Below are 15,377 nucleotides of genomic sequence, written 5' to 3'. Positions count from 1 at the left end.
ACAGCCACCAAGCAATGCAGCATCTCCCCGCCTTGCCTTGGCAGACCCCAGCCATTCTCCCAGGCAGAGGTGTCAGCCTGTCCGGCCACTCATCCTGAGTGCAAACCCTCCCTCTGTGCCTGCTACTTACACAGTCTACTCCACCTGTCAAGCCACCTCCTCAGAGCAGCGCTTCGGCAACATGTTGGCGCTTGCCTAAGGCCGCTGATGGCAGAGCCTGTGCTGTCAGGAGGCGTTTGCCTCCCTGGCCTGAGGCTAGCAGGCGGGCAGGAACCCCCATCATGCCACCCAGCAGCTGGCGGGACGCAGCTGCGTATCACTCACAAACATGAGCTACAGGAGGACAAAAGAAAGAACAGTAACGATGAGCACAGCCAGACAGGCAGGGAGCCGAAATGCCAGCTTGTGGTATTAATGACTTGCTCGTGCTACTGTTACCTAAACCTTCCAGCCCTGGGGATGGCCTGATCCTGTGCTGTTCTGTAATCCAATCTGATGGACTCTTTGGGCCCGGGTTTTTCTTTCACAAGGTGTTTGCACAGTACCTGACACGGCAACGCTCTGTGCGTTCAACTGAGCTCCAGGCACAGGACCAGCAGCACCAACAAGTTCTCAGAAAAATATAAGGAAACCTCAGCTGTGTTTGGCTAAATTGTGAATAGATCTCAGACAAACCCAAGAATTACTAAGTATGTCTTGGAACTAAACTTTGCTCCTTCCTTTCTATCCCTTTTAAAATAAAACTACTAATAAAACACATTGTAAGGAAAAATCAGGCATAAGATAGCACAGCTGGTGCAGTATTGATACTCCACATGAAAAAAGAGATACGAGCACCCATCAATAACGAAGATGAACAAAAAAAAGAGCTCAAAGCTCTTTGGATACATTTCCTGACAGTTGCCCTTTAAGTTTCTTTCTCTAATAGGGCTAGAGAACTGAAAATATTACACTCTATTTGAAGTTTAATATAATCTGCAGTGCAGACATTTCTGATCGCAGCTACCCATCTCCCACAGCACAAGACAAGCACATCACTTTCAGCTTCGCACTCCTTGAACGATGACTAGCTGTATCTCCTCTTCCTCTGGGTTACCTCCATCAGTAACAGTACATCTCCTTTCTAAAGACGAATTAGGACTGATAAATCGCCTATGCACGCCAAGATAGAAGGTAACAACAGCTTCTGTCGTTCCTTCCCCCAGCATGGTGCAGACCACAGCCCTGCTGCCCTCACAGCAATAGGGCCTTTTTTATCCTCTATTTTATATATATATATATATATATATATATATTTGCCAGCTGCTCAACTGAACACCATAAAAATCCACAAAACCACCATAAAAAGCCATTCTTTTCAGCCACTGCATTGGCAAGACTGAAAGTTTAAGCAACCAGTTGCTTCAACTCCAGGCCTCCAGCCTACCTCCAAAACAGGCAGCAAATCCGGAGACGTACAGACTCATGTTATTTCAGTCTCCCCAGTGCATTGTACTTGAACCACGATTCTCCCCCTAGCCCACCCCCAACCCTCTCCTTGCTCAGGAGTTCGCCAGGGTCCATACGCTAGAAATGCACTCGCCTCCTACGTTGCTGATGTGCTGTGGGGAGAGCAGAGCGGGAGGTGGAGTCAGCTGTTTCCACGACAGATTCACCATGTCCCTCACAGCTCTGCAAAACTTCACTTCCCTGGAAGGGTTTCAAGATCTGACTCATGTCCAGTTCTTCTATTTTAATCATTCCCTCTTACATCATTCTCGGAGGCCCACGGTGTCACATGCAAACTCCCCCAGCCCCCCGGCTCCTCCTCTGCTGAGCACTTAATCTGTTGCCGTCTCTCATCCTAAACAAAACTAGGTAGAGAAATATATTTGATACCAATCCTTCCCTACTCTCCAGAACATTTACTAGCTTTGGATGGTAGCTAATAAGGGCTTCCAAGAGCTCTCCATCGCAGTGACAACACTGAAATAGAACAGGAACAGTAGCTGCGCCAGCAAACGTAGCGGCGTGGGGATGCGAGAGACCAGAAAAATCACAGCAGGCTCACTAACACTGCAAACCAGCTGGGAGACAGCACAGGCCAGGAGATAAGTGTTGGGAAGGGAACCAGGTCAGCTGGTTCCTACTTTCCATTCTCCCAGTGACTTCCTGAATAACTCTGGATGTCACAATCTTTTTGTTCACACTCGGAAGTACAAATCGTCAGCATCGGTCCATTCAAGATCTCTTATTAAACCTGATATCATGAAACGAGGATGGAGCCAAAACTCTCTGAAAGAGCCGAGTAGAACAAAGGTGCTCACGTGCAGCCGTTTAATCCCTTCTCTAGATCCCAGCCTAAATGCCTCCACGGTTGAGAGATTCCCCGCTGATCTCAGGGGAGCCCCTTGTTTGTAACAGTGACCGCCAGACAAAAACTCTTGCCTGGAAGATTGCAAACGCTAGCCAAACAACAGCTGGAAAGCTTTGAGCCTCCAGCATGCTCAGAAAGAAGGCAGAGAGCAGAAACCCTGTACCTAACGACAGTTGCTTTGTTTGTTTTACTCTGGTCAATGAGTCATCGTTACATCGACCGGCTCTCTGCAATTATTCATCACAGAGGTTTCTGGTGCAACCAGCAGCTTACAAAATGGTAATATCTGGTACAGATTTCCACTACTTCCCCCCAAAAAAATCTGCTCGACCTCCCCCCAACCCAGGGAGAGAAGAACAGCCAGCCGGGACGAATGTGGCACTGTCGGGATGTTTGCATGGCTTCTACTGTGAGAACACCAGCAAGCAGTAGGCGTGGGACTCCTGGAAAGCACGCTTTCGCATGCAAGGGTGACAAGGGGAAAGCACTGGGTTTTTCCGTGTGTGGGTGAGTGGATGTTTTACAAGGAGCCTGTGAGTGCAACAATGTCAAGAGATTGAGAGAAACTCAGGCTAACATGAAGGACAAGGTGCAAAGGCAATGAAACACACCAGAGCACGAACGTGCCCGACTGCTTGACATGCCTCCACTGACTCCTGGAGCAAAAAACTTTATACATTTTGCTGAAGGAAGCACGCAGAATTGCTTGGAAGAAGGCTGATGTGGCAAAGGCTTTCCTTTCTGTCCTTTCCCTGTTTCCTCAACTCATTTCAGTACTTTTCCCGCCTGCTTTTATTTTGGTTTTTGCTACAGTCAGCACAAACCCCCTTCTTCCATGCAGCTCTCACAGTTTCCACCTTGTATTCAGCCCTACCTGCAAACACGTCTTCCTCCTGGCCAAGCTTTCAAATCTACCTGGTCTCCTTGCTCCTTAAACATGTCTTCATGTCACTTCTGTTACTACTTTAGCTCTGTACCACCACCAAGGACAAAAAGGTCCAAAATACAAAAGTGTGCTTGCATTATACAAACCAAGATGGTACCCTCTCCAAGGGTTGGAGAGAATCAGAGCAAAAAGAGGCAAACATGATGGGACTGGTGGGAGCACAGAGCATTAGATGTGATGGAGCGAGCACAGACACCTGGGGTGCTGCCATCATGGTGGGGAATTAAAAAGTGCATTCAGGGAAGAGGCTGGCCAGAGGGAGGACAGAGGGGAAGACGTTGCAGAAGAGAATCTGGGAAGTGTAAGATCCAAGGGAGCATGGAGACAGTGCGAAAAAGAACAAAAATGCCTGTGAAGTGGGCAGAGCATGGAAGAAAGGAAGAGAACAATATTTGTATCTTCAGTTTTCTTCCTGCTTGAGAAGAGAGACATGGAAAGGTTTGTTTGATCTCCCCATTTAATTCCCTTCAGAAGATATGAAGGGACCCAGCCAAAAGCCAGATGTTTTGCTTCCAGTTTCATTCAACAAGGTCTGCATAATAGACGAGGAAAAACTTTACCGGCCTACCCATCTTGCCCCTCTTCCCAGGAACTCCAGGGATCCCCTGCAAGGAAAACACACAGAGAAAAAAAATAATAGGTCTGGTTGAGAATGCAAACAGCCAAACAACAATACAAAACAACACTAGAAGAGAAAGGGGAATGCAAAACAGGCTAATGACTGCAGCATTGTTCAGGAATCAAAATGTCAGCTACTTGCAGTCAGCTGCGAGAGCAGAAGACAATTAACCTTCACCCACTAACTACGGCCCTCCCTGAGGACAGGCGCAGGCAGCATCCCCACCCAGGGCAACAGGCTGAAGCTGTGCTTAGCAGGAGCAGTCATTAAGCTACTGGTCTGGAACTGAATGAAGGCCACTGCCAAGGCGCTCACTGGATAACTTCTGTTTATGTTTCTTATTTAGTTATACAAGCATTAAATCAGTGACTCTAGCGCAGGGTACTCCCCTCTCAGGCAGGCACACACACACACACACTCCCACATGCTCCCAGGGCCTCTCTTGTTTCTGGAGCTTGCATTTGAGGGAGAAAAAGCTGAAATAAAACAGTCTTCATCTTACAACGACCTTCCTTAGGAGCTCTTGCAGTGGTAAGAGGGGTCCTTGGATGGGTAGAGATCAGGAAGGTGGGGGGATGTGGGGGAGAAGAGCAAAAAAGCAAGGGAGGTCTTGCAAAGCTCTGAACACATGGGTTTGGAGAAGGCATGATGGAAAGGATGGGGGGAAGAGAGGATACATGGGAACAGCAGCCACAGCTGCCCATCCACAGGCCCCAGTCTTGACTGCCCAACTCAATGCAACTGGAAGGAAAGCCATTGTCAGAAAGCCCCAGGCACCGTCCCTTCCAGGAGCCAGGCTCTTTCCAGACACCTCCAGTTGGACACCCAAAATGCTGGGACACTGTGGCTGAGATGTTACTCCTGTGGAAGCAGGGAATTTGCACGTACATTCTCCTCCCTGCCCCATCCCACTAAGATGAACTAGTAAGGGGGAGGAGGAAGGCAGGTTTTTAAGTGGAGGAAAATATAGAAAAACTCCTCTCTACTCAACAGTGAGGTCTGATGACCCTGTCTGAAGCCTAGGTTTTCCTGAGCTGAATGTCGACACCATACAGGGACACAGGTCTTCATGCAAGGGTAGAAACAGGCTAAAGAAGGCATGGTTAAACATTAGGCATGCTCGCCTCTTTCCTCAGGAACAAGGGATAGAGAAGGTTACAAGAGGCTCTGAAGAACTGTATTCAAGCAACACACTAAGGTTTTCTTCACAAAATACTCACTCGTTCTCCATCAGCCCCTGGTAGCCCAAATAATCCTGGGAGACCAATATATCCCTAAAGAAAAGAGGAAACAAGTAGTCAAATACACTTCTCCATTAGCAACCAGTCAGTCTGTCTTTCCTGGACAGCAGAGCATCCTCCAGCGTTGGTCAATGGCAGCCGTGATGAAATAAACCTTGAGGCAAGTGTATATGCCCATGGACTGCATGGTGCTGGCTTCCACGATGTAGTCCAAGGGCACATACCCTCACACCAGGGATCATGAGGACTCCAGGCAGGAAGAGGCCAGCAAGAAGCAACCTTACCTGGGCTGGCTCTGAGTGTACCTGAGGGAAACGGAGCTTGGTTCAAGGTTAGCAAGAGTGATAGCAAAAGTAATCCACATGCCTACACCTCCTTTCCTCTCTACGAGGGCTCTCTCTTTCCCTGCCTTTGGCACTCATTCCCAACTGTGTTGCAAAAATGACCTGTTGTACCAAGCCCTTTCTGCTTGCCTTATGTCGCATGGTGGTCACACACTGCAGCCCCTTCTCACGCAAACACCACCTCCTGGCATGCAAGGCTGCCAACAGCTCCTGAGAGAGGAGCAAATCAGTAATGGTTCTGCCTAAAACCTTTCCCTGCAAACTCTGTTGCACTACCAAGACATTTCGCAAACACTTTGTCAACCCAAGCACCAAGGGCCCTTCCTGGGCAGGGAGAGGCTGAACATGCTATTTCAGGCTCTTAGGATTGGTGTATGAGGCTCAACTTGTACACATATACGGATCCTCTGACACCCAACTGCAAAGAAGCCTCCTTTGCACCAACGTGTTTCACATAAAATCCGCTCCTTTCACACTCATCAGCAGGCATCGCATTTTCAAGTACACAATGTTTCTCTACAGCCTTAGGATCCTGCTCAGACAGGACACAAATGCTATATTTCCCTTCCCTTGCAACAATTGAAGCCTTGTGTTTAATCCTCTTTGCTCAGCAGTTAGTACAAAGTTACCTTGTGTGCTGGTCCTTTGCAAACGACTAATTTGTGCCAAACATGCAGAATCAAGAGGAAGTGAATTTCAGCAGGGAGCCCCCTCAGTGGCACCTCACTGTTACAAGAGCCAAGTGTTAACACTGATTTTCTCTCATCTTTCTTCCTCCATCATCGCTAAATCTCTTACTGTCAATCCCAACAAATTTTTTCACCAGTCCATTGCTTCCGTTAGGTTGCGCTTCCTTTAGGGATCATACCTAGCCGGGAAATACGGCTACATGAAAATGATGCTGTCTGCCTTTGCCTCCTGAACCCCAAGATAAACCATGTAACTCCTGAACTACTTCCTACAGAAATAAAAATAGAGGTGGGGGATGGAGAAGAGCCCACAGTTGGCTCCCTCAATCCACAAAATGCAGATATCTCACCTTAGTACCCAATTTTGATTGACTACAGTTGAACTGAGAAATGGCTTTCTTGGGTAGCTATAAATATTTCAGTCCTCAGCATTCAGGGGTGCAAAGTGGAAAATAATTTTCACATCTTACATTCTGCATGTCTATCCCATGATAATTACATGAGGTCCTGGTTAGGCCAGTGAAAGAGATGCACCAGGGAAAACTTTTATCACTTGCAGAAATAAGGTGAGCAAGCTGTGCTGTGTCAATCTTCCTCTCCTGCAGGGCATTGAACATGCCATCTCCCTTCCCAGCTCAGGAATACAGCTAGCTACAGGGTCAGCATTTGTTTATTCCTTCAGTTTTCCTAGTGATGATGAAAGCCAGCTGGTTGAATTTACTGCACATAGAGAAAGTATCACATGTTCGAGAAAGGGGGGATTTTATTGGCTCAGAATCTCATTGTGAATTTATAATTGCAGGAAAAGAACAAAATGTGATTAACGAGAGTCTTAATTGGTAAAAAAAAAAAAAATCCTTTGCAGTGAGAACGAACCCTCAGCAATTCAATTTGGTGAGGAAAACCAGGCAGAACAGAGATATTAATGTTTGTATTTGTATGGCTTCAAGATGCTGGTTTGCTATTCTCCATAACGACATAAATCACTCCCAAACTCGGGACTATACCCAAAAGAGCCCATATTCAGCATGGTCGAAGACCGCTGAACCACACTTATTGAAACTAAAGAGGCCTTTGGGAGATGGGGCTTGCAGAAAGTTCAGGCTTTGGTCTTTGGTAGGAGGTTGTATGCCATTCTTTCCTCTCCTGCAATGTGAGCTCTGAAGGGGTTGACTTTGTATCTTCAGCACTGTTGGTGAACTTTGATCTTGGTACATTCCATGTTTAATTTAAAAAATTCAGCAGTGCTTCAATAAACAAGTGGTGCGCAGTTCAAATCCCCGGAATCCAATGAATTAAAGGAACTAGTCTCAGGATTGCAAAATTAAGCATAAAGTTTCTCAAGAAGCCTTTGGTAAAAACAAGTAGAGGAAAGACAAATGAAAGGCTGCTTACCCGACTGCCTTTTGGACCAGGTTCCCCTATGGGGCCAGGTAAACCCTAGAACAGAAGGGAAAAAACAAAGACAAATGTGGACAGGCTTTAAGTTAACCTAATGAGCGGTGCCAAATCCCCAGCACTGTCCCTGCATGGTTCTGCTTTCAGTGCCGAGCCCAAGGCATATCAACAAAGGAGAAAAAAGGACAAAGCGATACAAATAACAAATCTCCCATTGTTGGGGAGCTGGGACTCTGCAGAATCTGAGACTGCTGCACATAGTGAACCTTCCCCAGGGCTGAAGTAGAGATTTCTGATCACAAAGACCAAAAAGGCTGATGCAGCAGGGTGCACAGAGGTTGTGTTACACTTCAGATGCAACGTACAGCGATGCTCTGTACCCAACAGCTCTCGATTCATTTTCCTGCCTAACTGAACACATGCATAGCGAAAGACAAATGTATTTCAATACCTGTTTAGGGAACACAGGCTGGCCCTGATGCAGTGAGAAAGCCCCTCCAATTTCTACAGCCTACAAAGTCACTTAGCAGCGCAGGTACTGCAATATCTCTAACTCCTTGCAGCATCAACAGCTATGGAAAGAATTGAAAATACATTCCCCATTCTACTTCTATGCCTATCGCTGCTCACTTAAAGCACTGTGAAAAAGAACCCTTCAAAAATGCCTAATGAATTTTCATGTTTCTTGTCTTCTAGCAAGTTTCCAGGTCAATTTTTTTCAAGTTCCAAATGCTGTTGGGCTTTTTTGGAAAGGGGGAAAAAAAAAGAAAAGGCTAAGTCCATATTTTCATTAGCTGGCAGCACTGCACACACAGCCTGGGATATGAAAGTCAGGTTGTGCTCTTTCCTGGCTCATGCATCTTTGCCAAAGATTTCATCCATCAGAGTGAAGTTAATAATTCTGCCTATGATGCGCAAATCAAAACAGAGCCAAGCTCTCTCTCCCATAGCACTGCAGAGCCAGCACAGCTGACAGGAGTAACAAGTAGTAAAATCTCAGTAAAGTAAACAGCTCTGATGCTGGCTACACACGGCATTCAGATATGCTGAAAAAGCTGCCTTAAAAAACCAAAAAAGTCACTTTCCTGACCCAAACCACATTTTAAGAAAGCACTTTTGTTCTTCGTATGTCAAGCACAAAGATTTCACCCTGCTTATCTGATGGGTAGAATACTGCTGTGAATTGCTGAACAGCATTCATTAACCTTGTATGACCAATACAGCTCCGATGGCTTCATATTAGGCATCTAACACACATTCACACCTAGGAGATTCTTTGGCATGCAAATCTCTAAGAGCCTTTCAGAGTATGAATGGAGCATTTAGTCAGGTGCATAAAGCTCTCATCCAGTTCTCCTATCCGCGCTCTCCAGCACGCATCTGTGCATTCCCCCTAAAATTTGCTAAGCGAGGTATCAATTTAATTTCAAATTTAAAACAGTCTGAGGCAGGGGGAAGGCGGACTTGTTCTGCACATCTAATTCACATTTAGTCCAACAACCTGCACATCTGGGTAAAAACTCACATATGAACTCACGACAAGTCTAAAATGCTCATGGCAGACTGCTTGAGGTCTTTGACATCTGCCTAGTCTCTTAGCTATGTACTTAAATATAAATGTGGGGGAACCCAACATTAATTAACGTGTCCATTTTAGAAAACCATGACAAAGTCATTTGCCTGTGAAATTTTACAGGGCCAGGTCTTCTGCCCTCCAACAGATTCCATTTCAGGTCTTATAAATTCTTCCTCTTAATTTTCTTCCTACTACTCAGCATCTTACATGAGTAAGACAATAAAGTGTCCAATTTTGATCCATTTTCCTTTGCACACTCCTCCATTCCTAAAGTTGTCTTTGTGCATTTTTTTCAGAATGAAAACAAAGACCTGGTTTTCTTTCATCATCTTTTGTGCAACTGCAAATATGATTTTTATGTATATTTATGGTCCATGTATAATTTTATAGGTACGTATATATACGATTATGCTAGTGAATGTTACTAATGAGAGTTCATCTAAATCTTTTCTGTCGGTAATACGCCGCCTTCTGTCCCAGATTTCTAACATGTTCAACATTAGATGCAAAATGTGCCTAAAAATGAAAGGTTAGCAGCTTGCAGGTATGTTTCTCTGCTCTGCTGTGTTGTTTTTCTTTTTTCCCCCCGTTGTTATACTGAAGCAAAAATTTGTCAGATTTTGCTGTAGAAACTCAGGTTTTATGCATCATAGACGTAAAATACTTTCTAACAACCTTAGTGTCCTCTAGAGTTGAAAGGCCATGTCATTGATACAGAATCTTGGGGAGGGGAGAAGGAAAACATACAGACACATTCTAGAGGTCTGCACTGTCTTTAGCAGGGCATGTATTTAGCAGGGCATATATTTAGCTACCTGCACACCCAAATCCCTAGTCTGTGCACAGCACGATGAGATTTACTGCACCTGCCTGCCAGGATAACCTTTGGCACCTGGACTTCCATCTGGTCCTCGTTCGCCCTTTGGAAAGAAAAAAGAAAAGGCACAGAAGGTAAGGTGAATGTCACACTTGGGAAGCCTTTTTAGCTGCTTCATTCTTTGAGCTGGGGGGAAAGGAGGGTGGAATAGATTAACCTGATGCAAATTTATAGAGAGGAAGAAAATATTAACGGCAGACAGTAGAATAAATTAATGAGAGGGGAAAACACACAGAAGCCAAGTCAATAGGATCCGTACATTAAGCAAGTGTTGCTATTTCTCCTTTTTCCTCCATCTGCAGTGAAAGGAGCAGATAGTTTGAAACAAGGAGGCTAAGAGAAGGTGTAAGGCTGCATCTATATTTGGCATATGGAACAGTTTTACTGGTGGGCAAGCACTGCCAAAATTCTTCAAAACTAGATGGATTCATGTATAATATCCTTTAACATCATTGCTAACAGGGCCTGCTATTCATTGCCTTTTTTTTTTTTTTCTTAACTGCAAACATCAGACTTAACCAAATAAAGAGGGGGGAGAAAAGGGGAGAGGAAGAATGGGAGGGGAATTACATGTTAGTACTTAATATGATGTGGTTAGTAAACTCCAGGTGAAATTAATGTAAAAGGAAAAATAAAGGGAGAGCAAGGTAAACTGGTATTTCTTCCACCACGTAAACTTAACGTGGTCGAGCAATAAAAATTAGAAATTAAATTTAGAAACTCCAAGGCAGTCTCTTCCCACCAACCTGCTGATGCTCGGTCAGCGTATGCACGCAGCTGCCGGCAGTACGGGAGCGGACTGCGCATCCCCTGTGCGTACCAGCCTGCCCCTGGACGGAGCTGGCCGTCCGCACCGAGCAGGCTGTACAGGATCCAAACTAGCAGCAGAGTCAGCAAATCCAGCTCTCTTTAAAAGGTTCAGTGCTGGAAACTGGGAAGACTCACCTGGTCTCCAGGGTGACCTGGTGGTCCAGGGTAGCCTTTATATCCCTGTTGAAATAGGATGAAAGAGATGAATTATAATAATAATAATAATAAAAATAATAAAATAATCTGGTTTTGGTTTGAATTTCTCTTTACAGGTGGGAGTAAGGTTCTGAGGAGAAGCAGGTCTTTAGATATGAGATGGCACTACACAGTCATGCAAACTTTTAATGTGCTGCTCTGTGCTTGCATCACCCAAACCCTGCCGACGTTCCCAGGCTCTGCTGGGATGCGGTGTGGCAGCAGCAGCCTGCACCCGCTGGGCTCGGGCCTGGTGGTTACTCAGGAAGGACTTGCCCCATGCACAGACATAGAGTTGCGTCTATAATCAGATCTATTTGTAATCTACACCTTTAGCAGAGCTACCCTTAATCCATAGGAAACCACAGGCTTGTAGGGTAAAATGTTGGCTTTGGGCAAATTGGGGGACTACACAGCATGAGTCGCTCACATTCGCTTTAGAGCTTGAAATGCCATAGGAAACATCAAAATAACCATTTACTGTCACAAGAAACTATCTTGATTTTGTTTCTAGCTTGAATTTGTCTAGCTTCCAGCTTTTCTAATCTAATTATTACAAGGTGTGACAAGACCCAGAGTCCTTCATTATGAAGCTACCTAAAACAGTGAGCAAGCTGTCTCTTAACCTGCTCTCTGCTGAATTAATTAGAATGAGTTTCTTAATCCAGCTTGCTAGCTGGCAAGTGTTGGAGGCTTCAAATCATTCTCACAGGTCTTTCATAAACCTGCTTCAGTTTTTCAGTATTTTTTTTTGAGATGCAGACACTGAGGCAGGACAAAGGTAGCCTGTTCAACTGCAGACTGATCAGTATGTATTTTAAGAGTTTGCTTTCTCCAGGATTTACATAGAGCTTTCTTCAAACACTGAGTAAATTCTGCAAGTCACAGGCACTTCAGATTTTTCTTCCCTCTCCTTTATTATCTTGCTTCAGCTGTTTAAAACAAACTCATTTCCATCAAGTGGAGTCAGAGCAAATCAGAAGATTAAATTCAGGTACAGAGATGACTGTTTAGCTGGGCTACTAGCAAGATTAAAAAAAAAAAAAAGGGCAGAAAATTTAACTTGAAACAAATGCAGAGAGAAAATAAACAAGAAGCAATCCTCACACAAATACTACAGAAATAACACAATGCTTTCAGGGTGGGTTACAATTGCTAATTGTAACTCGGTCTCTGCTACTCGCCCTGTCCCCAGCCAGGGCTGCCGGCACGCACTGCCCGTCTGCAAAACCCACAGGGGAGCATCCCTCTGCTCAGGAAGCCATAACCAAACCCTGGCTTGGCCGAGGACTCAGCCTTTTGCTTCACTCACCAGATGAACCCAGGCCTGTTTCTGCTCCCAGGTCCACACCTCTGCTTAACGGCTTTTTTATTCTTCCCATGGGCTATTCCAGACCTGCAGCCTAAGCCTTCGCTGGCGGAGGTATGCAATGCTCTCAGCCATCCTGGCTACTACCCACTCCCCTTTGCATTCCTCCTTGCTCATTATTTCAGACATTTTGGCCTGGAAAAATGTTGATTCCCTTTTCACCGATTCTCTCCTCCTTGACCTTGCTGATGTATCACAACCTGGTCTTTTGACTGAGCTGCACCCCCTGAGAAGGTGGTGGCTGACCTAAAAGGCCATTTGGCTACCGGCTGGCCCTTATTTGAACCACCTAGAAAGTCCCAAGTACCGTTAGTGCATTTCAGCCAGTGGCTCCTAACTGGAAGTGCCTCAGCGTCTCTTGGAGCAGGACCAGCAGACGGGACTCCCTGCCCCTCTCCAGGAATCTGCCCTACGAGATCCTCTCTTGTTTATCCTCTCCCTGGCTCCTCGACAGAGGCTCAGCATCAGCCAAAAGGAGGGAGGGTGCTCTACCCTGGTTGGGTGTCTGCCCTGAAGGTGAAGGCACGTTGTGAAGGTGCAGACCCACCCAGCTGTGGAAAGCCCAGTACCAGTATCACCCATCCCTAAAGCGTGGACTAGCAGGGCGTTTTGCAGACGGACAGAGTCTGTTCTGGCACCCCCTCGCCTCTTCCAGAGACAGCTGCCAACAGAAACAGCCCTGCGTTCAGCATCTCCAGACATGCCCTGGGATTTAGCATATTGCCCACGGGGTTTCCTCCTGGAGCCTCTGCCCAACTCCTCCAGCCACAGCCTAGAGTAGGAACTACCTTTATCTCCAGACGGCTGGAGCACCTCCTTCCATGCATATAAACACTTAAGAGATGTCCTGCTCCCGCCACTGATAAGAAAGAGGTGCCTAGCTTGGCTGCTCCAAATCGCTCTGTTCTGCTCGAGTTCCTGCAGGACAGGCGTTTCAAGCCTGCAATGTCCACCCAGAGCAGGTGGCTAGATGATAGCCCCTTGAGATGCTCAAAGCATGTCCTGAGCTAACGTCTGCACCAAGCATTCAATTGCTATCTCTATAATGGTAAGTGAATGGCACTTAAGTTAAATATGTAGACACTCTACTACTGTTGCATCCTATTAAATGTGCTCCTCACTATATATAATGAGCTCTGGGAAGCTTCAAATGTGTGTTTCTTCATAGTATACTGCAGCTATTTCTGTCTCAGGTTAATTATACCGAGCAGAAAACAGAAAAGCTTGTGCATGCTAACAGTTGGCTGCAACGTGAAAGTATTTACCTGCTAAAATCCTCTTCAAATAGCACTAAAATGACAGGGCAGAGGGTATGAAAACAACTGCATTTGCTCTTCTATCCAAACACTTCCTGATGATTACAGGGTGCTCAACACAAAGGGCTGTGATTTAGAAAGGAAATTGCACTCCAGTGAAGGATTTACTCATCTGCAATGATATTTATAATCCACGCTCTCCTAACTAAAAAGGATCATCCTGCACTTTGATAGGAAATGTGAAGAGTGAAGAGACCAGCGAATGAGATCTGCATGACAGGATGTGTTTTGAAGCACTGACCGATTCCCAGCTCTATCTTTTCTCTCCGAGTGACTTTAACGAAGCTTTTTCTCTCTCACTGCTGCTGTCTTCTACAATTTTGCACTTTGCTACAACCATTTTCTCCTCCATGGCTGGGAGCAATGATGCAGTTGCTCTGCTGAGATGTATCTGCAAAGCAGCTGTAGTCTGCAGCCCACAAACAAAAGCCAAAGCCCACAGACACCTCGTAGGCACCAGAGGGAAGGACAGAGCAGACAGCCAAGTCCTGCCACCATTCCTGAGAACCACTGGTCAGCAAAACCAACATTTGCTCTGTGTGGAGAGGATAAGAATTACATCCGCCGCCGTTTCCTATACTGGTAGATGGGTGCAGGCAAAGTGACTTTGGGGGTGCTCTGAGATCAGACTCCCCAATCCTACAAAGAGCAAAGGTCTGTATTCACAAGGCAGGCACTGCGGTGTGAGCCACACTATCCAAAACCATTCGCTACTTGGTTGTGGCTTCAGCTCATGCTGCTGAGCCAGTTGTTTCATTTAGTGGGAAAAGTATTTTGTTTCCCCTGCTGAAATATTTTGCCTATTTGAAAGTTTCTACATAGCATTTTCAGGTCAAAGCCCTTAGAGCTCTTCTCACAGTCCCTCCATGGAGTGAACAGGAGGGATGTCCATTTCCAAGGCGTTGCTGTTTTCTGGTAGCCAAGATGTGTTGCCCACCTTCAGCCAAACACCAGCATATTTTCACTGGGAGAATGCCAGCAGGGAATCCAGATAAAAAAAGATTTTTTCCAAACATTTCTCCAACAGCTGTAAATTTTTTCTTAATGCAGGATGCTAATAAAAGCCAGGTTACACCAAAAACACTGCCAGACTAGTGCTACTGGGAGGTGTTTTTTTTAAGCTGCACCAAAGGAAAAATTTCAGCATCCAACTTGCTCATTACTTGAAGAAACAGAAGCATATCCCTGCCTTTGCCCTGTGCTGGGGGAGCCGAAATCAGATGTGAAGGCCATGTGCTGGACTCAGGAATGTTTGTTCAATCTCCTGTTCCTTCTCCACTTTTTCCACTACGAGTCCTTACACTCCTGACATTGCATTTTGCTGATCGTAACCACAAGGTTTTGTTTTATGAGCTGTTACACCAGGAAAATGGTATTTTTTGCACGCTATTTGTTAGAACTTGTTTGTGACAGCAAAAGATTGGTAATTAATCACTTTATTGCTCCTAGCTCCGTACAGCACCCCAAGCATGACCAGCCTTGGGAGCAGAAAAACGAACCCAGTCCCTACTCTCGGCAATTTGATTCCAATACAAAGCATACAACAAACAATCACGGAGAGGGAGGGTTTCTTTCAGCCTCCTCCACACCCTCTTTCTCTCCCCAGAGTCTTAAAGCATACCTGAGTAGGTGTTTGTGGGC

At 45.7% G+C, this 15,377-nt stretch overlaps 1 protein-coding gene across 4 annotated transcripts in view; it reads right to left on the bottom strand.

Moving 5' to 3' along the window:
• Nucleotides 1-15,377, bottom strand: part of COL27A1 (collagen type XXVII alpha 1 chain) — a 217,981-nt gene that overhangs the window by 105,667 nt on the left and 96,937 nt on the right. For 2 of the 4 annotated variants that reach the window (XM_009476232.2, XM_087753107.1), the window contains exons 11-15: nt 10,992-11,036; nt 10,036-10,089; nt 7,591-7,635; nt 5,142-5,195; nt 3,863-3,907 (exon numbers count right to left, since the gene is read on the bottom strand). In XM_009476232.2, the coding sequence (XP_009474507.1) occupies nt 3,863-3,907; nt 5,142-5,195; nt 7,591-7,635; nt 10,036-10,089; nt 10,992-11,036 (243 nt within the window). Of the gene's footprint in view, nt 1-3,862; nt 3,908-5,141; nt 5,196-7,590; nt 7,636-10,035; nt 10,090-10,991; nt 11,037-15,377 lie in introns of those variants that run through there. The other 2 variants (XM_087753108.1, XM_087753109.1) reach the window with 2 other exon arrangements.

Source organism: Nipponia nippon, unplaced genomic scaffold (assembly GCF_047370975.1).
Source record: "Nipponia nippon isolate SJK-2023a ecotype South Korea unplaced genomic scaffold, ASM4737097v1 scaffold_16, whole genome shotgun sequence".
Classification (NCBI taxonomy): Eukaryota; Metazoa; Chordata; class Aves; order Pelecaniformes; family Threskiornithidae; genus Nipponia; species Nipponia nippon.
Note: the sequence above shows the minus strand (reverse complement) of the source record. Positions and strands in the feature narration are given on the sequence as shown.